Source organism: Polypterus senegalus, chromosome 6 (genome assembly GCF_016835505.1).
Source record: "Polypterus senegalus isolate Bchr_013 chromosome 6, ASM1683550v1, whole genome shotgun sequence".
NCBI classification, from domain to species: Eukaryota; Metazoa; Chordata; class Cladistia; order Polypteriformes; family Polypteridae; genus Polypterus; species Polypterus senegalus.
Window position 1 is genome coordinate 96625455 of NC_053159.1, and position 25613 is coordinate 96651067.

The following is a 25613-nucleotide window of genomic DNA, read 5'->3' on the forward strand; positions in this document are numbered from 1 at the left end:
TATGCATAACTTGCTAGAACCGGAACACCATGAAACGCAACAGCCTAAAACACAGGGCTAATGGTTGACAGACGCACACTGGGAATGTCAAAATATAATACTGGAAGTCACAAGAACATGCTCTAATCATGCTCAACTCTTATATAATGGGTAGTATGGCAGAAACAGAATTCAGGCATATCAAATTGTTTTATTTTATTTGCTTACCGTGAATGCCTATCATGTGCTCCAAAATGAGGACTCGCTCAGCAAGAATTTTCAGTGCTTCTCTTAACTGCTGCACCCCTTCACCCTAAGTGTAGAGGCAAAAAACAATTAAGGAATTAAAAATTAATACAATGCACCACCCGTACTGCAGGTTGTGTGGGTAACACTATTTTTTTGGTTTTGGTTAAACAAAGGAACAGATCATAAATTATCTCTGTGCTATAGAACAGCAGTTTTTAAACTTTTTGCACCAGGAACCCTTATTATATTCCAGGCCTAGCTGGCGGACCCCTATATTGAACAAGTAAAATTTTATAACGTAAAATGCAATCAAAATAACGAACATACAAGTTCCACAGTACCTACTTTACTAACAGAAAATCATAAATGAACAAGTAACGCAGTAATTTTCGTTACGCCTATGTGCACGCAATAATTATGCAACAAAGTCATTTTTAAGAAATTATTAGACTACCATTGGTTTCGATTAACACTAATAATGTCAGTGGGAAGGATGTGCTTGCTTTGATTTGCGTAAACTGTCAATTCTCGGTGCTACTTTTGATAAGCTCACACGCAAGTCACTTTCAACGACCAGTCTGGATCTGTACTTGCTCTTCATATTCCTAAGTTGCTGAAAATGCTGTTTCACACAAATATGTTGTCGCAAACGGTAACAAAATCTTGACTGCCTTGTCGGATATCAAGGGATACTCAGAAGCCACACTCAACCAAAAAGATGACAGTGATTGCTGCTTGAACTTATTTTGTAAGCTGCGATCACATGATAATTCAGCTAACTCCTCCTGCTTGTGCCCAGCGAGGTCAGTCAATTCAACATCAAAGGGACTGCGGACCCAATCAAAATTAGCAATGTTATCATTCAAAAAGTATTCATCAAAATGGTCTGCCAGCGACTGCAAATGCTGCTCGATATCGCAAATTATGACATCGGTATTGATCAACGAATCCAAGATTGGAAGCATGTCTAAAACCTTCTTGTTAATTCTGGTTTTCCATATACTAAGCTTCTTCTTAAATGCTGCAATCTTGTCGTGACTTCTTAAGATGTTTGAATCTCTTCCCTGAAGTGACAAGTTCAGCTCATTTAGTAAGTTGAATATATCGGCCAGATAGGCAAGTTTGCCTGGGCAAATGTTATCAGCCATGACTGAAGCTAGGTCAGCATTACATTCCGTCAGAAATACCAGTAGTTCTTCTCCAAGTTCAAATACATGCTGCACTATTTTGCCTTGTGATAGTCATCGTACTTCTGTATGGAGCAAAAGATTTGAATGCTCAGCCCCCAACTCTTCACAAAGAATTGCAAACTTGTGAGCATATACTGGTCTGGTTTTAATTAAATTTATAACTTTGATGCAACCAGACAAGACTTCAGATAAGTGATTGTGTCATGTTCTTCACTGCCAGTGATTGTCGATGAATCATACAATGTGTCGCTGTGATGTTTGGTGTTTCTTTCTTCACACGTGCCACAACTCCAGAATGCTTCCCGGTTAATTAATGGATATTTCACATCGCCCTTGCGGACCACCGCCATATCCTTCGTGGACCCCCTTTGGTCCACAGACCACAGTTTGAAAACCGCTGCTATAGAACACCTTATAAAATGTGCTGCATAAATGTTTAACCCTTGGAACTAGGATTCTTAACCCTGGACACTGGACCCAAGTGTAGTTACTAGTTTTATGTCCAACTAGACTGTTAAGTTCTGAAGTAACTTTATATTAGTCATGTGAGGTATCATTCAATTAAATGCCTTATTTCTCCTATTTTTCTGCAAAGAACTGGAGCAGAATAAATTGATATAATCAGTTAAAACCAGAAATTGTTTTTTAATTAAATATATATTATATATAAAGAACAGCCAAAACAGATCCCAAAAATTAGAGTTAAAAACTGCTATATTTGAGGAAGACTGACCAGGCAGAACTTACCTCAGCAGCTTTGTCACCTGAATCCCCTTTCATTCCTGGTTGTCCCTGTATTCACCAAACATGCAGAGAAAAAAACAAAACAAAATAAAATCACCTTTCAATTAAGCAAAACCAAGACTCTGCATATGCAATAATATACACCATCAGTTGTCTACCAAGCATTACTAGACATGACACTAAGATCTGAAGATGTTCAAGGCATGGACAGCAGTATTTCATATGAATTACTGTGGATGGACTAGGAGTCACTTCATTATCAAAACAAAAACCAAACATATGACTACACAAGATGATCACAAGCTTGACGTTACGATAAGCAGTAAAGGTGCTGCACTATGTACTTACAGGCAAACCCTGCTCCCCTGTCAGTCCTGGAGGCCCCTGTGTTTAACGTTTAATTAATAAAAAAAAAAAAAATCATTAGTGAACAGCCACACATCAACAGAATTTAAACTCTGATGTGATGTTTTATGCATGCTTCAACTTGTACAGTACTTTGAGCAACACATAATACAGGGTAAGAAGCAAGATGGTCTAATTGCCACTAGCTACTTTCCTTAAGTCACTCCTCTATGTGCACCACACAGGCAGAGCTCCTAAAGTGATATCTGAGGTGCATGCATTCAGAAAATGTATACAATGTATTAATCCACCAGGAATACAAGCATTTGAACACAATGTCCTTCACAGTATGTTCTTGAATGAGCCAATGATTCTTTCCTTAGATGTCAATGGGAACACCACCTGTAGCAGAAAGGATGCTACTCTTGAATAATGTTAACTAATTTCATTTAATCAGCTTTTCAAAAAATCTAACTTGGCTACAGAATGTGAAATATATTTATTTAACAAATGCTTTGATTTAAGTCCTCAAAAATATTTTCAATCAGATTAAGTTGCTTTCTTTTCGTTAAATTATTATGTTACATTGCATGTAAACACAAGGCTGACTTAAAGTAACCAATAGGGACCTTTCTTTCTTCACTGAGAATGGAAGGCAAACTTCCAGAGTGAGTGTCACTAAAACAGCAGAACACTACAAAAACACGCAAGTGGAAAAGAAACTTTGAAGTGGATTAAAAGACGACCATGAGCTCTACATTGGCCAATCTCGTAAGTCAACATAAGCAGTCAATATAGAGTCCATCTTAAAATTAACTCTGTCCAGATGCTGAGCAGATGCTATGTTCTGATTCTCATTACATTTTCTGCCCAATGATCTTACTTACAAATGCATAATGATTGCAATAGCTAATTATGGTTTTGCATCAGTGCTTTCTTAGAAACCAATTCTATTTTCCTGTGGGATATAGTTAGGAAATGTTGTAACTATTTTTTTCCTGAAGAAAATCAGCTTAGCTTTACTCACCCTGTCCCCTTTTTCACCCTTGGGACCACGAAGCCTATCAGCCTATAATACAAGAACAGACAAATCAAGGATACGCACAACCACACAAATACACACTTTATGCAGTCATATACATAAGAGAAAAAAGCCATGTTGAAGATAAGCCGTTTCTTGAAACAGAAATTTTAGTGATTGGCAAAATGGATATGAGGTCATTAGAAATAAACTTGATGCATTAGGATTAAAAGTCAAGATGGAAGTAAAGAATTTAGGGGTAACTATTGACTCTGACCTGAACTTTAAATCACATATTAATTAGATTACTAGGACAGCATTTATTCACTTAAGAAATATAGCAAAAGTTAGACCTCTTATAACATTTCAAGTTGCTGAGAAAGTAGTTCACGTTTTTGTTTTTAGTTCACTAGATTACTGTAACGCACTCCTCTCAGGACTACCCAAAAAAGACGTCAATCGATTACAACAAGTGCAGAATGCAGCTGCTAGAATCTTAACTCGGAAAAGAAAATCTGAACACATCTCACCAGTTCTGATGTCACTACACTGGTTACCGTTACCATTTAGAATTGACTTTAAAATACTGCTTATGGTTTATAAAGCCTTAAATAACCTCGCTCTATCTTATATTTCAGGATGTCTGACACCTTACACTCCAAATCGTAACCTTAGATCTTCAATTGAGTGTCTGCTAATAATTCCAAGAGGTAAGCTTAAAGGAAGTGGCGAGGTGGCCTTCTGCTGTTATGAACCTAAAATCTGGAATAGCTTGCCAATAGGAACTTGCCAGGCTAATACAGTGGAGCACTTTAAAAAACTGCTGAAAACACATTACTTTAACATGGCTTTCTCATTGCTTCACTTTAACTTAATCCTGATGCTCTGTAATATTCAATTAATCATCATTATCATTCATGGTGGCTCCAAAATCCATACTAACCCCTACTCTCTCTTGTGTTCTTTTTCTGGTTTTATGTGGTGGCGACCTGCTAAACCACCACCTGATCAAAGCACCGTGATGTCCCTAAGTTGATGGATTAAAGGCCAGAAATCCACATGACCGCCATCATCAAGTTCTTCCATGAGAAGAACCCTGAATACCATGAGGACTGATTGAGGTCATTTATGTTAGGTAGAATGCCTAGAGGGTGCTGGGTGGTCTCGTGGCCTGGAACCCCTGCAGATTTTATTTTTTTTCTCCAACTGCTTGGAGTTTTTTTTATTTCTTCTGTTTTCCCTGGCCATCGGACCTTACTTTTATTTTATGTTAATTAGTGTTCCCTAATTTTATTGTCTTATTTATTTTGTCATGTAAACCACTTTGAGCTACATCATTTGTATAAAAATGTGCTATATCAATGAATGATGTTGTTGTTGATATTCCTCCACATCTGGTGTGTACTTATGAATTTGCCAGAGAGCTGTATATGATTGATATTCAATAATTAGGTGCTTATTATGGGCAGTATATGCAAGGTATCCATTGTAACAATCCATCCAATAAAGACTAGGCTCCCCAATAAGTACATGTGACAATAAATGTAACCTTTACAGTCAGACTGAACTTGATGAGGTCCCCTCAGTACTCTTATAATAAAAAGCTCCTCTGGCAATCCCTCTTTTAAAAATGAATGGGCACTATATTTGCTAAGGCAGTTTCTAAAGTCATCACTCTCTTGGCATGCACTGATTTTCCTGGAAACAACATCCTAGCGATTATCTACAGAAATCTGATCACACAAACCCCTTATGCGTTATATTGCAGAGCTCAGATTACTTGTACTCACTTCATGCCCCAGATTCTCTGAGTTCCCAGGAAGGCTCACAGGCCCTGAAGGTCCAGGGGGGCCAGGTGGCCCTGGGGGTCCAGGAGGGCCTGATTGAAATAAAAATAAAATTTGATCTTCATCCTCTTATAATTCAGAAATGACTTGTAATCCATCCCTACATCTACTCATCTGTTTTTAATCGTAAGGACCTGTTATCAGGCCTTTTTGTGGTTTTTAAGCTAAGAGAAAATACACCAACAAACTCTTTTTTTTTCAAATAGAATGCATAATACTAGCAAGGTGAAAAATGTGCTTACAGAGAGAAATCAAAAATGCAAACACTTTAGGACGAAGCACCAGCTTTGACTCCTGTATATTTATTTTAATCCATAATCACTACTACTTAACTTACACAATTGCAGGTGTCTAAAGCAGTTTAGAGTTGCTAACAGCCTACACACTAGGCATCTAGCCTCATTCACTGATGTATGGAGACCCAACAAAGAAATCTTATGGCTCACCTGGAGGACCTACAGGCCCAGGGATACCTCTTTGTCCAGATATCTCTTTTTGTGGCGTGTGCACCTCTGGAGGAGGAAAGAGAGACTCTGCATCTGCATAAGGGACATAAAAGAACTCTTAAGTTGAATAGTATGAGAAACTAATAGAAAAATACTGATGTGAAGCCATCTCTTTCATTATTAATGTTTCAACATTCATACAAATCCTATAATCTGAGGATAACACATGCTTCCAACACATGAAACCCCAATATTTAGGTCACCGTCACATTCTTTAAAGGTAAAATCTACTGCTTTATGTCCCATTTCAAGTGTGAATGTTGGTTACATGGACACTCAATTACAATCTGAGGTAGACTAATATTCTCACTCGGGAGACACCTTCCAAGTTTCATCTCCTAAGTAATGGTATGATAAAGATCAATACAAACACTATCTTTTTGGATTGAATCAGTGGTTCCCACTGCTTGAGCCCTCTTTTATCCCTACACCTTTACAGTAACAATGATGTGGACACTCTCATTTGATCAATTGTTCAGCAAACCAGGGTTACGGCAGGCCAGTCAGAGGGTATACCTGATGGAAGGGTTATCCTCTTCAATTAACCAAATGAAATGGAGTAACCGAAATTTAACCTCAGGCTCAAATGCTGACTGTGGTTTATTCTATGTTGATTCTACATCTTCTACTCTAGCCTCATATTGGTTTCTTCCTACAGTCTGAAAACATGCTATTAAGGTTGACTAGGGACTGAAACTTTGCCTGAGATTCATAGAGTAGAAGTACTTTAATGAGCAATGTCTGCCCTTCCAGTTTTAGATACATGCAGAGCCAGAGTCTATACCTGTGATATCAAGTGCAAGCCAACAGCCAGTCCTGAACAGATGACAGCAATTGAAAGTCATATTTGTAATGGAATATTTTATAGAAATCAATTGAATATCTACTTCAGTGCTACATTCTTTTTTGGATTTAAACATGATATAACATAAAAAAGTCTACAATGTGTTGACATCAAAATGGTCATAGCGGTACCCATACTTTTACCTTCTTATTTTTGTCAGGCGTATGTTTCACAGCCTCTGACAGTGCCAATACTTTGCAGAAGGGGCCACCTAACTGAGTTTCTACAATAAAGCCACTAAATAATGTGCTATGGCATAATTAATGTATACCTTCATTTCTAAATTTTCAAGTAACCATTTTAATAAACTTTACACATTGATAACCTTAGACTGAATTTTAAACACAAATGTTCATTCTTTTCACACAACTGTCAACAGTGAAAAAAATTATAGTTTGCATCGAGAAGTATACAGGTATATTTATTATTGAAAAATGAAGATTTGAAACTGATAATCACTCTTTTATGGCACTACTTGATACATTACAAATGAAATAGCTGTGTGTTTAGCTCAAGTTTCTGTTTCAGAAAAAACTGACCAGTTTCTGAATGAACCACACTTTTGGCCACAAGCAGAAAACTGAGCTCACAATATGCATTACATCTGCAACATCCTGAAATGAACAATTCAAGAGGACAAGGCATTGGGCTGGTCCCTGTCTGCATCTGCTTTAAGGGGCTAGACATGTGCTACCAGTACCAGATCCAGCATCCTGGGTTTGAATCCTGCCTAAGGTGTTTGTGTATTCAATTGGTGTGTGTGTTTGTGTGAGTAGGTACTGTGATGGACTGAAACTAGGTCCATGATTGCATCCTTTCCAGTGCCCAGCGTAGCAGGGACAGACTCTAGCCTACCATGACCATGAACTGAATTAAGTCAGTTTGAGAAGGTTATTTTATTGATATCAGAATTTGAAAATGAAAAAAAAAAAAAAAATCACCACTACCATTGTCATTTTTCCCCTTGCAATTCTAGTTCCAAACACAAACCCTGGTGTGTGTTTAATACAGGGGTGACATTAAATGTCTGCAGTCTCTATTTCTTAGCTTTGAGGTGTATTTTAGTTTATATAAGGTTAATGAAATACTTTTATTGCTGAAAATAAAATGTAACCACTTTATTAAGCACATGTAAGAAGTTTATTCAGATAGTGGAGCCAGCACCTGTAGCTTATAGTCACTCTGGGAGCTGAAAGTTGCAATTGAAGTACAAGCTCTATACCAAAACACAGTCTTTTTATTGTATAATGATGTTGGAAATTGTAAAACACTGCAAACCAAAAATAAATGTGGCAGCATAAAGATGAAAGACGCCTCACGCCTGGACAAACTTGTTAAGAAGGCAGGCTCCATTGTAGGATTAAAGTTGGACAGTTTAACATCTGTGGCAGAGCGACGGGCACTAAGCAAACTCCTGTCAATCATGAATAATCCACTGCATCCACTTAACAGTGTCATCTCCAGACAGAGGAGTAGCTTCAGTGACAGACTTTTGTCACTGTCCTGTTCCACTGACAGACTGAGGAGATCGTTCCTCCCCCACACTACGCGACTCTTCAATTCCACCCGGGGGAGTAAATGCGAACATTAATTTTATTTTAATTCTTTTCATTTTTATTACTATTTAATTTAATATTGTTTCTTTGTATCAGTATACTGCTGCTGGATTATGTGAATTTCCCCTTGGGATTAATAAAGTATCTATCTATCTATCTATCTAAATGTTTCAAATAAAGACTTGTAAAGAGTACTGACATAATGACAGCTCTTCTACAGTGATGTATTGTGTGCCTACAAAGCAACTTTTACCTGTTTGGCAAATCAATGATGAATGTTATGATTTGCAAATTAAGTTTTGATTTATAACCAGCTTAATCAAGCAGGAAGAAGGGTGCTGGATTCTATCACATCATATTATCACAATATACACTCATAGTTTTAAAATTCCATAATCTAGTAACACATCTGTGTGATGTGGCCAGAATCCATAATGTACATGGAACATCCAAACAGACTCAGTAAGAGCTTGCTAAGTCCTCACAGCCAGTAACTGAATAAAGGATTAAACTTGGGGTCAAAGTGCCATCCTTTATTAGTGTGCTGTGCACTGAATAACATCAGCACAATGAAAAACTGGTTTTAGTAACCCCAGTGTGACAGGGTAGTTGGCGAAAGAACACCAGTGTTTGTGTACAATTTATCTTTACATATAAACACCTGAAAGAAAGATATTGAAATAAGTTCCTGGGCTCACCAATTCATGATTTTTGCTCATTTAATTGTTCCCATATACTTCAAAGATTTACGCCTTAACTGAAAATTACCTAGGGGTGAAAGTTTGATTTGTTATATACTGCGCACTAACGAAAAATTTATTGCAATCCATACAAAGCAATCAAGTTTTTACAAAAAGAAAAATTGAGTTAGCACTAACGAAAATTAAAGCATTTACAATAGGATATGTGATACGTAAGCACTGAATGTCCAATTTCATTCTACATAACATTTTAATTGTATTTATGTTTTACATGCAACATATTGGGTGTGTGTTCTTAGTAATATTTAAGTTTCAGAAGCAGGACTAAATTGTGATATAATTTTTGTCTTCAATTAGGTCCAAAATTCTACAGTATTATGTTTTTTGCACAATTTCAATTTTGCCAGCAAGCAACCTTGAGTTTTCAGCTTATTGTTGGTCTCTGTCGTTCTCCAACTGATGCATAATGCTGTGCGTAGAATTCGCACTATAAATTGACGTGAGCACAAAAGCCGGAATGTGTTTACGCACAGAAAAATCCAGATGCAGGAATCTGTGCGTACTCCAACTTCCACGTTCTTCCGCTACACAAATCCTGATCAGTGTGAAAAGTAACGCACGTGCCTGCTGTCCCACCCCAACTCCTCCCAGAATTACACCTCTTTGAATATGTAAATCAATATTAATAGCCCTTAAGCTCAGCGTTCTGTGAAAAGACAATGGGAAAATAGAACAATTTCAGTGCATACCAAGTGGAGGCAAGGAAAAATGTACTATTTGTTGGTTTCAACAGTGGTATAAACAACAAAAGGAAGTTGATCGAGTGACAGAGTGCTGGAGAAACTTGAAAGCTCAAGTTCACAAAGTCGCACAGTGCCCGAAATAAAAAAAGAGTTGCATATCAAAGTTGCCGTGAAAAGGCTTCTTAAACCGGCTTTCTCTACCTCCGACAGGACACAGAATCCATAACATTCATGATATTACAGCTCTCTGAATAACTAAAATACTGAGATGTGTACATGATATCATTTTCATGATGATAGAAGTTAAAGCATGTTATTAAACATGGGAACATGGTGGCGCAGTGATTGTGCGCGACCTTCAATAAAATAATTTATTGCAGCAGTACTGTCTCTTTCAAACGTACTAACCTCCAATTCCTGTCCTTCCTTTTCTTTCTCCAAATACCCAATCGCCACACAATCAGCTGTGTAGTAGACGTTAAGCCATCTGTAAGCTTATAACGTTGATTCTTCAAAACTTTTAAGGAACATTGAAATATCTTCGTAGTACATGTTTAATTATTCTATCCACGCCAGTCCCAGTGAAGCATACAGTGCAAGGCAGGAACAATCCGTGAACGGAGCGGCAGATCCTTGCTAGCGTAGCGACACCGTGTCCTTTAATTATTAACAATATATATTATTTAAACAAAGTTAACATTTTATCTGTATAATATAATAAACATATTTTGCTGCATTTCATCTTAAAAATGATATTGTCATCATATGTAAATACGCGCTTTATAAAGTGGCTCAGGTTGTGGAATATTATAACTGTATCACAAGTTTACAGTGAGGTAGTTGTACTTATAAGTACAAACAGTTCTACAAGGAGCAGTTGATGGAATGATTGATTGCGTTTAGAGCTCGTGGGATGAAACTGTTTCTGAACCGCGAGGTCCGTACAGTAAAGGTTTTGAAGTGTTTGCCGTGTGAGAAGCAGTTCAAATAGGAAGCATGGCTGAGGCAGCGTGTGCTTGATGCTGTATACCGATAATTCTCTTTCCAATCAGCTGCTCCAAGTGGTGCAGCGAGAGTAATATGGAAAAATATGATGCGCTATGGCAACCCCTAACAGGTGCAGTGAGAGTAACAACGCTAAAGCAGCTATGGTATTTAGAATAGTTTGACCATTCTGTGGATCATTATATTGTTACTGGTTAATTACAATCACATGCATTAAACTATTAAACAATATGCGCTTAATTTCAGTGCATTTACAGTATAAAGCCGCGTCAGTAATGTGGATCTGAAACAGAAAGATAAACCACACAGGAACAGTAGCACTGCTTTGACGCTGGGTGCCGTCAGTCTGCAAAACGGAGCGGAGAACTTGTGTATGACAGGTTATGAGGTACCGTGGAAAAGTGCGTGGCTTTACGGCAAGTTTAGGTTTTATACATCGTGATTTGAATGTGCAAACGTTCTTATGCAACATTTCTGTGCGTACGCACCGTTTATACATGAGGCCCCTGGTCTTGAGGAAAACCCTATGGGTGTATTTCCCCTTCCAAACTGTTATTTAGCAGCTATCGCCTGTTTTAAATATAAAGCCTCACTTAACTCAAACCTGTTATCAACATATACATTTAAGGCCAACTCACAAACACTTTAGATTAAATATATTGTAGTTTTCCAGGAAATACTGTTGGACTGTACTTTCGATTAGTTTAGTTTACTTTTTAATTTTTGCAGTCCTTTTATTATTTTTCTACTTATATTTAAATGAGCCATTTTATTTGGTCAAATAAACACATACACCACACCACTAAATTCTTTCTCATTGCATAATCTTTTTGCTTTTATTTATTTTAAATGTGCCCTTATGAATGCCAGTGATGTAGGGGTGTGTATTTTTACTATTTTATATTTATGAATATGTGAATGTTCTCTGAGTTGATCTTCAGTAAACAGTAAAACACTTAAATACATTTAAATGATAAAATTAATCAAAACTGAAGACAACTCCCCAATTAAGTAGGCAGCTATTAAATTTACCCTCAGTGTTAGTTTGGACAAGAAAGATGAGAGCATCATAGAATCAGAAAAATGCAGTAATGTTGGGGACTTCTGGAACGTTCCCTAAATCAATCAGTAGTCTGACTGATTAATATTTCTGTTTGGCTTCAAGTTCATTTTTTAGGGATAATGATGTATAAACATTTTAGCTCATTTTTATAATTGCAGCATACTCTGGCCCATTTCAGATATATTTGAGCCATAACAGAGCTAGTCCTACAATTGTAGCCTCAGTCTGTCTTGTGCAAAAATGTAAGACTTGTTAACATGACACTTGATTCATGGAGAACACTGACAAGAGCTTCACAAATGAAAAAAAAAATAGAATTATATTGTTTCCTTTTTCTGGTAGCAAAGTTTATGTGAAAGTGAGAAATAACCTTGACAATTTGTCAAGCTATAATCAGATGATTAAGAAAAACATAGATGTTTCATGTAGAAGAAACTGTAACCTCTCTAAAAGTTGCCCTTCTTAAATGATGATGGTGATGAAGAAGATAATTCTAGTAATTTAGGACTGCAATAACAGCAGTCATGCTGAGGACAACACTGTGCAAGCAAAGCTGTCACTTGGGTAAGAACCTATAAGTAAATGAAGAAATAGGCAGATGATTCGCACTTCAGATGGAGTCCAGTAAGAAGCTTGTACAGCAGCTTATAAGTCAAACAAAGACTCTATAAGAGCATGCATTGTTAATGTTGCAAGTCATTTTTCTATGGGGAAATGCTAATTTTGCTGGGATATCAAGGCATTCTATATTAGCATTTACACCAAAAATCTGATTATGATTAACCTCCAGACAACTAACCTCAAAAATCTGCAGAATCACCTGTGGGACACATGCTTCTGGAACCAATTTTTCCATTCTGGCACTGGGTAAAAAAATACATTATTTCAGCCAGTGGTAGCTACAGTTCATATTTATTATTATTATTTTCTCCATTTTATTTTGAATATTGTCTCCTTCTTACTAAGCAGGTTTTTGGCTAAGATGACCGGTTTGACTGCCAGCAACTAAGTGAAGTGCTGACAGGTTACAAATTGGCTTTGAATTATAGCTCTCTGACATCAGCAAGAACAGAAAGTCTAACAAAGCCAGGAAACTAATTGAACTCACATTGCCAAAATCTTTGTCCAAATGAAATAACTAAACCTCTGCCTCCCTCTAGTGACAACCTGCTGCTGGTTCAAGTACAGGGGAATAAATACAGGTCAAACAGTAAATGGTGTGCTGCTGTACATGTGCATCTAAATCTGACTCCAGCACTCTTCTGTTTGTAACAACCCTAAATGTAAGGAGACATTTTAGCCCCAGTGTTACCGTTTAAGGTTAATCTCTGTTTTTTATTCACATCATTCTGCCAAATTGTTGATATTTGCTTAAGCAAGTTTATCTATCCGGGCAGCACGGTGGCGCAGTGGTAGCGCTGCTGCCTCGCAGTTAGGAGACCCGGGTTTGCTTCCTGGGTCCTCCCTGCGTGGAGTTTGCATGTTCTCCCCATGTCTGCGTGGGTTTCCACCGGCGCTCCGGTTTCCTCCCACAATCCAAAGACATGCAGGTTAGGTGGATTGGCGACTCTAAATTGCCCCTAGTGTGTGCTTGGTGTGTGGGTGTGTTTGTGTGTGTCCTGCAGTGGGTTGGCACCCTGCCCAGGATTAGTTCCTGCTTTGTGCCCTGTGTTGGCTGGGATTGGCTCCAGCAGACCCTGTGTTCGGATTCAGCGGGTTGGATAATGGATGGATGGAAGTTTATCTATCCTAAATAAAAGGTCCATAAAGATGTGATTTTTCACTTTCAAACATAACTCAATAAGAAATTCATAAAGCTACTGGGTATCATTTCAATGTTCTTGTAATGGCACACACATGTATCTGTCTTCTTTGGTCAAGTTACACAGTCTATTGAATATTCTTGCTTGCAAAGAATTGAACTGGAGACAGACAGATAGAAATTAAAAGTTTGTTCAACGAGTAATAGGTGGTCCCACTAATTAAAAAATTGGAGATCTTTTGGCATCACTGGAGCCTGCTGAAACCAGTCAATAAATCAGTGCATTTGAGAGTGAAGAAGCAAAAAAACAGTAATTTGTCTGGAAGAACTGGAGCCAGATGGCCACCATTCACAAGGATGACTCAAGACATATATTTCATACTTAACTGACAACACTTGGCCTGTATTCTTTAATTAAGTAATAATTGTTATAATTCAATGTATCAATTTAACATTTATCTGGCCACACTGGGATTACATACCACAAGTATAGCATTTCATATCAAAAGACAATTCATTGAGTGTCCTTTGTATGGGGTCATTATAAGGACTATGTGTCTAATTAGAAATCAAAAAAATGACTTGCTTATTCTATCCATTCTTTCCTACATTACATCCATAATGGGCTGGGCAAAATGTGTATCTAGGTACAACAATAAAATATGAAAATGTGTAGCTGTTTATCAAAAAGTGAGTTCTTTATGGAATGTTCCATAAACATCAGGTCCTTCGATGAAAACCCTAAATACAAAGAGGACTGTTTGATTTATGTTAGGTAGATTGCCCAGAGGGGACTGGGCGGTCTCTTGGTCTGGAACCCCTACAGATTTTATTTTTTTCTCCAGCCTTTGGAGTTTTTTTGTTTTTCTGTCCACCCTGGCCATCGGACCTTACTCTTATTCTATGTTAATTAATGTTGACTTATGTTTATCTTTTATTGTGTCTTCTATTTCTCTATTCATTTTGTAAAGCACTTTGAGCTACATTTTTTGTATGAATATGTGCTATATAAATAAATGTTGATTGATTGATTGATTGATTGATTGATTGTTCAAAGAAAACCTAACAGGTCAGATTGGAAAGCATTCACTGGTACAGCACATTGCTGCAACCACCACACAATAAAACCGCTCAGAATCCTGGTTGGCAACCCCCCAGGCAGACACATTGTTCAGACTCACCGTCTGGAAATGCCCATCTATCTGCCATAGCCAGGTGTTACGTGGGTGTCCCTCACAGTCAGGTCCAGCCAGTCAGGTCCTCAGCAATGAGGATCCTGTGAGCTGGATCACCTTCGTGGAATCGCGCCACATGTCTGTAGTACCGCAACTGACGCTCCCTCACAATGCAGGTAATGTGCCTCATTCGGGACTCTTTTAGCTACCGGTCATTCAAAACAAAGTCAAGAGACACAGTAGTGAAGAAGGTCAGTCTTCTTCTCAGGTTAATGCATAGCATCCATATCTCAAAACCATATAGCAAAACAGATAGCACCAGGACTCTAAAGACTTGGCCCTTTGTCCTTGTCCTTTTGTAGAGATATCAGGAGAACCACACATCCCTTTCCAGTGACCTCATAACCCCCATGCTCTCCAATCCATCTACTGACTTCATAGGAAGAGCCACCAGAGACATGAATGATGAGGTTGACATTCCCTCTGCAGACAGACACACTACTGATGGTTGTGCCTAAGAGGTCTTTAAATGCCTGGATTTTGGTTTTTATCCAGGACACTCACAAGCCCACACACTCAGACACCTCACTCCCTCTCTCAAGAGCCCCAATCAGAGCCTCTATTAGCTCCATGAAGATCACAGCATCGTTGGCAAAGTCAGGATCAGTGAATCTCTCTTCACCAACAGATGCCCCACAGCCACTGGACCCTACAACCCTGCCCAAAACTCTGACAAACTCCAAAATCAATTGGGAAGAACACATATGTTCTGTCTCTAATCTGCTCAGAACTCACAGTACCAGTGTAAAGGTCAGCCGTGATATCCAGCAATTTTGGGGGGATCCCACAAAGTCTCAGGATGTCCCATAGGGCAGCTCAATCAACTGAGTCGAATGCTTTATGAAAGTTGACAAAGGCTCCAAAGAAACTCTGCTGATATTTGTGTTTGCACTCCATGACAACCCTCTAGTGCCAGGATGTGGGCAATGGTAGATTTGTTATGAGCAAAACCAGACTGTTCTGGTCGCAGGCAAGAGAGCAAGTCTTCACAAATCCTATTGAAGATGGCCCTAGCAAGGACCTTACCCGGCAACGAGAACATTATTATCCCCCTGTAGATGCTGCAATCAAGACGATCAACCTTCCCTTTCCAGATAGGGACAACAAGTCCCATTTTGAAGTCAGTTGGGATAATGCCAGTCTTCCAGATGGAAGCAAAGGTTGCTTGCAATGCCAAAAGGATAGCCTTAACACCAGCCTGAAGAAGTTCACCCCCAGATATCATAGTTCCCTGCAGCCTTTCCTACTTACAGCTAGTTCACCACCTGTGCAATTTCAAACAGACTGGGTAGTTCACAGCTAATTGGAGGATTGGCCTGAAGAACTGTGGACGTAGAGAAATATCCAATATCCTATCCAGAGGATCAGCTTTAAACAGCAGCTCAAAGTAGCCAGCCCAGTAGGTCACAACTTCAGTGTCATTCATAAGGAGCATTCCATCCCTCCCTTACAGCAGATCCCAAGGGACAGATTCGGATGTGTGTAATGCTTTGATTCCTCTGTAAGCCGGACATGGGTCACTACACCATAGATGATGTATCACTTGCTCACATATTTCTCTAACAAATGCCTCCTTATCTGCCCTCAGAGCCCTCACAGCCATACTTCTCAGTTCCTGGTACAGACCGGAGTTGCCATCAAACCATGTGCTGAAATTCCTCTTGATGATATCCAGGGTGCCCTGTGAGATGAAATACCTCCTTCTGGGAACACTAGTGACACCAACACAGCCGTCAGCAACCTTCAGGGTCTTGTCATGGAAGGTCTCTCACATCACATTTGGACTGGCAGTCGCACCCAGTTCTGCAAGTTCCTCACACAAACTGCATGCAAACAGCTTGATCTTGGGAGTCTGGCCAGGTTCAGCCTCTTTCTCCTAGTAGGTAGTAGCCTAATGGACCTAAACTGGATCTTCAGAGTAGAAACAACAAGTCTGTGGTAAAAATTTACAAACTAGGCACTTCTGTAGACCCTGCAGTTCTGCACAAGCCTGCAGCATCCGCTCACAAGGATGTGAATGATCTCCTTCACTGCACCACAAGTACTGGAGTATCAAATCCAACGATGTGGATCGGTGCAGTGGAACCAGGATCCAGCAATCCACCGCCCTTGACCTTTTGCAAAGTCAAGAAACATGAAGCCACTTTCAACACGATCGCCAGACCCATGGGGACTGGCAAAAGTCTCATACCCAGCCCTGTCAGTAGCAGTGGCCGCATTGAAGTCACCCATGACCAGAGGAGTGTCACCTCGTGGGCACCCATCAACCAGCGAGTGCAGCTGTGAATAAAATGTCTCCCTCATTGATACATCTCTCACCATTTTCAGAGCATATGCTGAGACAACAGACAAGGCACCCAGACAGTGTCTTAATCAGAGTCTTATAATACACTTGTTGAAAGGAGTGACATTGGACACAAAGAAGCCGATCCGCCACAGCAACAGCTACTCCCTGAGAGCCATCAGAGTGACCAGACCAATAAATAGTGTACCCACCTACAGAGATCTGGCCAGTCCCATGTCTGCGCACCTCAGAGAGTGTCACCACTGAAATATGGAGTTTACAAAGCTCTCTGACAGCAGAGGAAGATGATCATCATGCTGGAGAGGCAAGATGTTCCACACGCTTACCCAGATGGGCTGCCTCAAAGTGGAACTCGAGTGCTGCTGTGCAGTGGGTGACACCTCGGCACCGCATCAGCTCCGATCCCCAACAGGTCTGACTCCATTGGCTCTCCAGCAGTTTCGACACTTCCGGGGATGAGGCTCCCGAGGGCTTTCCCCCACCCCCTTCATAAAGTGTGCTGCCTTTCTGTGAGAGGCTGCAGCAAAGCAACTCCTGCAGAGAGCATAAAGAAGTCTTGTCTACCGTTTCAGAGCTGCTTGAAGTTTTTACAGTGGCTGAAGTGCCAATCCTGCTAATAACCCCCAAATTTTTCCTGCAAGTTGGAGGGCCACTTTCAGGGCTGGATACAGTTTAAAATCATACCCAGGACAGATATTCCTGACACACACAAAAAAACCAAGGAGTAGTGAACACAAGTCTGTCTTGGTGTAAAAAGATAGCAGCAAGACAAAATGCCTGTCCATTGTATGGTACACTGAAAAACAAGCCTACTATCTAAATTTACCTTCTGACAGCATGTCCAACCTATGATTTTGAAATAAATAAAGTGATAACATACTTTTGTACATTTTAATAAACAAATAAAACTCCAAGAATGCCAATATGGTCACTTAGGACCATGAAAACCAAGATGTAATATACGTTGAGCTCATTAACAAATGCCATATTAGGTATGTTTTTTTCTTTATCCATCAAAACATTCATACATTTTTACATTTGCTTTAACTGGACCAAGGCAGCAGGGTAAAAAGGTTTATAACTCACACATTTATGAGCACAAGTTATGAATAAGCCAGAGCAGAATGCCAGGACACTGCAGGGAATGCTCATCTTTAACCTCATATACCATATATAAGAATACCAGGTCAATTTAGCATTGTTAATCAGCCAGAAAGCATGCCACAGGATTGTGGGTGAACACTTGCATGAAAATTGAACAAACCTACAAACTCAATTCAAAAGGAACTTCCAGCTACAAATACAAGCAGGGTAAAAAAATGCATAAATCTTCAATAGTACCTGACATAGAACATTTACTTCTCACTCCAGTTTATTGCTGGTGTATTATTTAGTTTTCTGAACCTGTTTATATCTATTAATTAATCAATTAAGAGGGACCAAAGCCCGCGCCAAAAGTATCAGGCATAAGGTAAGGACCAATCCTTAATGGAGTGCTATGACAGACCAAGTCACAAATACCTTTATGCAGATTCAATATTACATTCCCAACACTAGAAATCTAAGCACTTCATTAACTGTGACATGGAAAACTCCCTCTATATGTAATCTGAAAAGGATGTAATGTCTCTTTATCGTTTCCTTTTTAAGGATCCTACTGTGGCAATATTTGCTTTAGGAGCAATGCTTCTGCAGACACTCAATCATCACTAAATTAGTATGATATCATGATGGATATTGACTTGCATAATGCAAATGTAGAATTCTCAGGAAAGCCACTTTAATTTTTGAACTTTTAAAAACCTTGGGTCCCCAAAGGATTATTTTCTCCAGAATTAGAATTCATGGAGCTTTTATTTTCCTCTTTTGCAATATCATTTGGCCATATTCGGCTATTGTTAAAAAATAAACATATGACTATATCACATTATCACTTTGGGATAAGTGGATAATGGTTCAAACAACTTTTCAGTTACTCTGTATATTTTATTTATCTACTTTTTTAAAATGCTTCTATTTATTATTATCATTATTAATATTAGCAGTAGTATTAATAGTAAGATGCTAGCATCTTAATAGCATCAGTTTTTAACTTTTGTAAGTACCATATTGGACGGATGGGCATCCTGACCAGGAGAGGAGAAGGTTCCTTACCCAGACAGGAGGCTCCAAGTGGACAGACAGGCATCTCGGTCGAGACAGGGAAAGCTGCTGTACCCAAACAAGACTATCAAGAAGAATGGACGGATATCCCAGACGAAGGATAGGAAGATTTCTTAACCGGATGGGAAACCCCAGGCAGATGGACAGGTGTTCCCGTTGTTACCTTCCCTGACTGTGATAAAAGGGAAAGGCAGGGAAGGACTGTTACTGAGGGTGGTTTATTCCTTTAGGATGCTAGATGGCTGCAGAACTTGATATCAGTGCCCAGCTGGAAACCAGTAGGCATCTTGGGAAATCTAGTCTGGTAACACAGCCCTAATGGGGTCCATGGGTGCCACAAGAGGGCGCTGCAGGAAGTTACATTCCATGTTCAATATGATCCGGAAGTACTTCAAACAGGCAAAAGCCCTGGCACCAGAAGTACTCCCGGGTCCTCAATAAAAGGAACTGTGCTGCCTTGTCCAGGTGAGTCATAGATGGGAGGAAGGAAGGCAGTGCGGTAGAGGGAAGAAATTACTTGTTTTGTGCTTGTTCTTTATTGGACTGTTTTGTGTGTTTGGGGCTCACTGGCACTCCCTAGCCTTCACACTTTATATATATATTTTAAGGTAAATGGTATTATCTATACTAATAAAAGGCAAAGCCCTCACTGACTGACTGACTGACTCATTCACTCATCACTAATTCTTCAACTTCCCGTGTAGGTAGAAGGCTGACATTTGGCAGGCTCATTCCTTACAGGTTACTTACAAAAGTTAAGCAGGTTTCATTTTGAAATTCTACACGTAACGGTCATCTACTTACGTACATATATATGTCCATAGCCTGCAGCTAGGTCGCCGTGTGAGGCGGAGTTGCGTTCCCCATCACCACGCCTCCCACGTAGTTGGCTGCCTGCCTATATTGCGTCCCCCATCCCCACGCCTCCCACGTAATTGACTGCCTGCCCATATTAGGCCGTCCGTCAGCAGCAATCCAAGCTGTGAGAAAACAGTAAAAAGGAGGCGTGTCAGATGTCATGGTACATTTTCTGATGCAGCTAGACGGAAACAACTTCGTGACGCTGCCGCCAAATACTCACAGAAAAATCCACAAATTAATAGACACGCTGTCGCTAAATACTCACAGGCAAATCCACAAGTTCCTAGAGACGCTGCCGCTAAATACTCGCGGGCTAATCCACAAGTTCATAGAGACTCTATCGCTAAATATTCGCAGGCAAATCCACAAGTTAATACTGGGAATGCCTGTTAAACATCTTAGATTCATGAGTAGCGATTTGGGTGGTGAGATGTCTATCGAGGTGATCACCATTGATCACTGAACTGTCACTTACCGAGTGGTTTCCATGCCCGGAGATGGCACCTATCTTTTCCATTCTCTTTGTTACATATTGAATGGCCATATCAGGCTCAATCTTGATATCCGGAGGAACATTGTGTCTTATGTATTGAATGACTGGGACAGATTCAAGGTGTGGACTGATGACGGTACAGGAGATAATTATACTACACAGGAGCACTAGAAGAGTGAAATGCTTAAGCCCTTCACCTATGGTTCTGCATGTGAGTTGATGGCTGCCGCTGAATTGTTCGGTTGTCGCTTTCAAGTGTACCGAAATGGCCAAATATTTTACACCTTTTGACAACCGCCAATGCCTCTTAAACATCTTAGATTCACAGGTGACAATTTCAGTAGTGGAAACTTTGATGTTTATGAATGTTTAAACTCTCAAAAGCTGCATGCTAAGTTATCGATGAAGCCAGTTGTATGCTTACAACGCTTGACAGACGCCGAATGTCTCTTCAACACAAGTCCTACAAATACTGCCGTAATTGAAACAAACCATGAAACTCAAACCGATTATGACAGCAGCAATCCAAGCTGTGAGAAAACAGTAAAAAGGAGGCGTGTCAGACGTCATGGTACATTTTCTGATGAAGCTAGACGAAAACAACTTCGTGATGCTGCCGCCAAATACTCGCAGAAAAATCCACAACTTAATAGAGACGCTGCCGCTAAATACTCGCAGGCAAATCCATAACTTCATAGAGACGCTGTCACTAAATACTCACAGATGATTCCACAAGTTCATAGACACGCTGCCGCTAAATATTCGCAGGCAAATCCACAAGTTAATACCGGGAATGCCTGTTAAACATCTTAGATTCACGAGTACCGATTTGGGTAGTGATCACTTCGATGAATGAAACCTGTTATCTTTACAACAGTTGACAACGAAGATGAGATGGTCAGGGATAGACTAGACAAACACGGAATGTAACTTGAACACAACACATCCTCCAAATACGAACCTGATTGAAAGAAATAATGATAATCAAATCCTTGATGACAGCAACACTCATAACAGTCCCAAAACGATTACATTGACAATCATGTTACATTATTTTTAAAATGTTTCCATTTGCTTTTTCATAACTTCTTTCTCACACTACTTCTCCGCTGCAAATCGCGGGTATTTTGCTAGTGTTTTTATAAAGCACACTGTTCTGCATTCAGTGTGTTGTGTGTGCTACAGAAATAAATTCATCATTATAATAATATGTAATCTTCAACAATGATGATGTTAATATTAATAAAAGTGGAAAATATTATGTTCAGTATACTCTGAAATTTGACAGTACAATGGTTTAGTTTATAGACTGACCTTCCAGGAAGCTAACATGAGAAACAAGACACTAGTTGACACCACATTCTTAACATCTTCCATGATACAATCTCCGCAGACCTGCTTGTGACTACACTCAAACAGTGGCCAGATTCAATGAGCATTTAAAAGACATAGTGAATATAAAATGTAAAAAAAAAACCACCATTGTTCTTCTAATAACACAATCTGGATTTTCCATTAAAGATCTACTAGCCAGAGGCTCTCTAGTATATTTTATTATAAATCTGACTTTATTTCCCAAAGTTAAGCACAGATTGCTTTGCAATTTTCTATAATGAAAATGTACTGTATAGTTCATATTCTTTACAACACCCGGCATCCAGGAAAACATTTGTTTGTAACACTGACACACAAACATATAATGGGCATCCATTCTCTCACTGAAACTCACTGTCTCCAAATTCTGGAACATCTCCTCGAGGAATAAAAGTCCTTGCTGGTCCTGGTGGTCCAGGGGGTCCTGGAAGTCCCATTTCCCCCTGCGAACCCTTTGGCCCAGGTGCTCCTGGTTTTCCAGGAAGTCCTATAAAGGTAAAAGAGAGTGAGACAGAGAGAGAGTGAACAAACAAAAAGGGTCAGCTTTTCAGAAGCTTCCCTCTTGACCTTATAGTATATGCTTATAATTTACTTGTAGTAATCAATTCATTTCTTATCAATTTGTTGACAAAGTATGCAAATCAGAGACCTTCGCTTTCATACATGCATTTTCCACCTTCTTTGAATTCTGATGCTCATTATTAAAGCCTATTAACGTACATATGTTTAGACTGAATTCCAGCACACACCCGTAGAGAATTTACCTGCAATTCTGTGTTTAAATAAAGTTGTCAAAAAAAAGGTGAAAACAGAAAAATAATCACTAGACTCATTTTTTGGCAAATGCAAATTGTTGAACCGTGTCATGTGTGTTGTGGTGTTCTTGCTACAATGCCCATTTCCAGTTATGATGGGAATCATGGTAATTGTAAAACTAAAGACGCACCATTAAGTACATAGGTCAACAGAGAATGTACACCATGTGTGGGGAAAACATGCAGCATGTCACAATTAGTGAAATGAAAAGGAACTAATAATACTGTATATACTGTAGAAATTAAATGTATTATTATGCTGCATATTAATGTTATGGGGATGTGAAAATAACACAAAGAAACAGAACTGTGAAACAAATACTCTTACAGTAAAAAGCTTATTAAATAATGGTCATTGAGAGGGAGTGCGACCTGTCATATTACATATTGGAATATTGAACACAAACAGTGTCCTTCCTGGCACAGAGCTAGAATAATTAATGAGTCATTAAAAAACGTAGTCTCTGGGTAGCTGATACAGGCAGAAGAAAGTGGGTACACGTATGTTTATCAGGTATCTTTTTAACAAAAAAGGTGATATTCAGTCTGAATGGTAAGCTGTAAGCCCCATTATGTGTTTAATGTGTACAGTATACACACTGTGCCTTGTCTCTTTTATACTATTTGAAGGTTGTATGGCGGATACAGTTATGTAAGGTTAAACCCTGTCCTAAGAAATACCTGGAATTAATTTAGAGAACAGGTTAAAATTCTTATTATCCTTTTGTTATCTATGTTCTGGTATAGACACCGTGGTAACTATGACCAAGTAACTCCTCTTGAACTAACAAAGCACTATAATGCTAAATGACATTTCTGCAATTACAGAAAATAGCTCGCATCATAGCACATTGCTGACTACCTGTGTGGGGGCAAATGTTCAGCTGGACTTGACCTAGAATACATTGATTTATGGGAAAAAAACTTTAGGGTAACTGCAAGATTTGCATTAACTAATTTCCTCTCTTCAATTATGAACTGCTGTTACAAACATAACTTAAGAATATACCTATATGTATAAATCTAGTTGCATGTATATACAAATTACTATACATTTAATGTTTGGTTCTATTGCCATATATAAGCATTTAGCACAGTTTAAAAATGTTTGCATTGCCCTAAGCCTGCTCCCTCAGAAAAATGCTACATAAAGCTGAAATCAATGCTGTAGTAATAGCTATGTTACCTGCCTTTGCCTGGGAGATTTCCTAAGGTTATACTGCATTAGTTAACTGAATGACACTGGTTTCAATTGATGGTTGTTACAAAACTCAACTGTACAGTTAACTGGATTGTTTTGAATTGTAACAGGTATTTAATAGGAATAATGGGAATCAATCAAATTTAAACAACACTTTGATCTGTAACTTTGTATAATTGCAAAGTTTTGAAGGGTTTAGAAATAGGAAAATTGAAACAGGTCTAGTTTACTTAAGAGAAAGTTGGGAACTAAAAATTGCAACTTAAATAAACCCCAAATAAACGTCCAAATTGAAAACAATGGAAAGTCCAATATGAAGTACAGCTGTCTGCAAATGTAAGCTTACAATGCACACTACTGAGATAAACTCCTGTTTAAATGTGGGGTTTTACTTTATTCTCTTAAGAATTAGTTTTTAATTGTATCACCAGTTGCATGTTCACCTGGGATACAGGAGGATGTGGTACTATATTATTACAATTATCATCATCATTATTAGATGTTTATGATTTGCATTTGTTTACGTCATTCACGGATGCGATTGTTTGTGTGTTTTTAACAGTTAAGCTTCTATTTTTTTGTAATTTGTTTTTGTTTTTTTATTTTATTAATATGTCTTTTCCCTGAAAGCCATAGCTAGACAAAGTTCTAACACTTGTGTTTTAATTTAACTTATTACAAATAGCAATAATGTTTACAGGTGGCAGATTTATGTGGCCTACGCCAAGAACTGAAAGGTTTTAATTTTGGGGTTGTTTTGTCCTTGTAAATGTATGGTAGTGACGTATTCGCAACCCCAATGCACACATGTACTGCGACTCAAGTTTTATAACACACCAACTACATCTTACTAGAGTTTCTCTAAAATTTCCTCCTGCTTACTCTTCATGCCACATATCATACCAAGTAAGCCCAGAAACATTTGAGTAGCACTGTGTCTATGCCAGCTTCATCTCAGCACTGAAATGAAAAGAAGACATAGACCATTAGTATAGTGCACTTAGTACTGTATTATTATCAACAAATAAAAAAAAGTCAGCTACATTTTGTTTTCTACTGTATTACATTACCAGCATTTCTTAGATTTTGGCATAGTTTATTATAGAGCTTAAATATTATATATCAAAATGTACTTTCTTAGTGTGCACCTACTGCCCTACATTTGCAATCCTGCCAAATTTCAGATTTTTAACTAAATGAGAAATAGTGTTTACATTGATGAATGAGTGAGTGAGTGAGTGAGTGAGTCGGTCGGTCAGTCAACTTGGCATTGTTTATGTATTGTATATGTATTTTACTCAACGGATTAGGATATAGACTGTATTTTTTATAAAAGAATAAAGGCACGTTAAGTGACTTGCTCTACGGTTATAGACAAAATCAGACTGAATTGTCAACAATGTGGGTCAAAGTTTAGCGTCACGGCTATTAAGCCACGATGTCTGTCTACTCAACATGGACCAAAAGGTAAAAGGTTTTCTCTGTTGCAAAGAACTGTATCCTGATACGAAACGAAACAGAGAAAGAATGACAAAGAGGTTGCTGCGAAACTGGTTAACTGCCCTGTGTGACAAGCACCATAAAACACTGGTTCTTACTGGTTAGCAAGGA

General features: G+C 38.8%; 1 protein-coding gene across 2 annotated transcripts in view; it reads right to left on the reverse strand.

Annotated features, from left to right (window-relative positions):
• Window positions 1-25613, reverse strand: part of LOC120531305 (collagen alpha-1(XXVI) chain) — a 113240-nt gene that overhangs the window by 840 nt on the left and 86787 nt on the right. For both annotated transcript variants that reach the window (XM_039756588.1, XM_039756587.1), the window contains exons 7-13: window positions 22342-22473; window positions 5822-5914; window positions 5319-5407; window positions 3535-3576; window positions 2511-2546; window positions 2166-2210; window positions 208-292 (exon numbers count right to left, since the gene is read on the reverse strand). In XM_039756588.1, the coding sequence (XP_039612522.1) occupies window positions 208-292; window positions 2166-2210; window positions 2511-2546; window positions 3535-3576; window positions 5319-5407; window positions 5822-5914; window positions 22342-22473 (522 nt within the window). The remainder of the gene's footprint in view (window positions 1-207; window positions 293-2165; window positions 2211-2510; window positions 2547-3534; window positions 3577-5318; window positions 5408-5821; window positions 5915-22341; window positions 22474-25613) is intronic.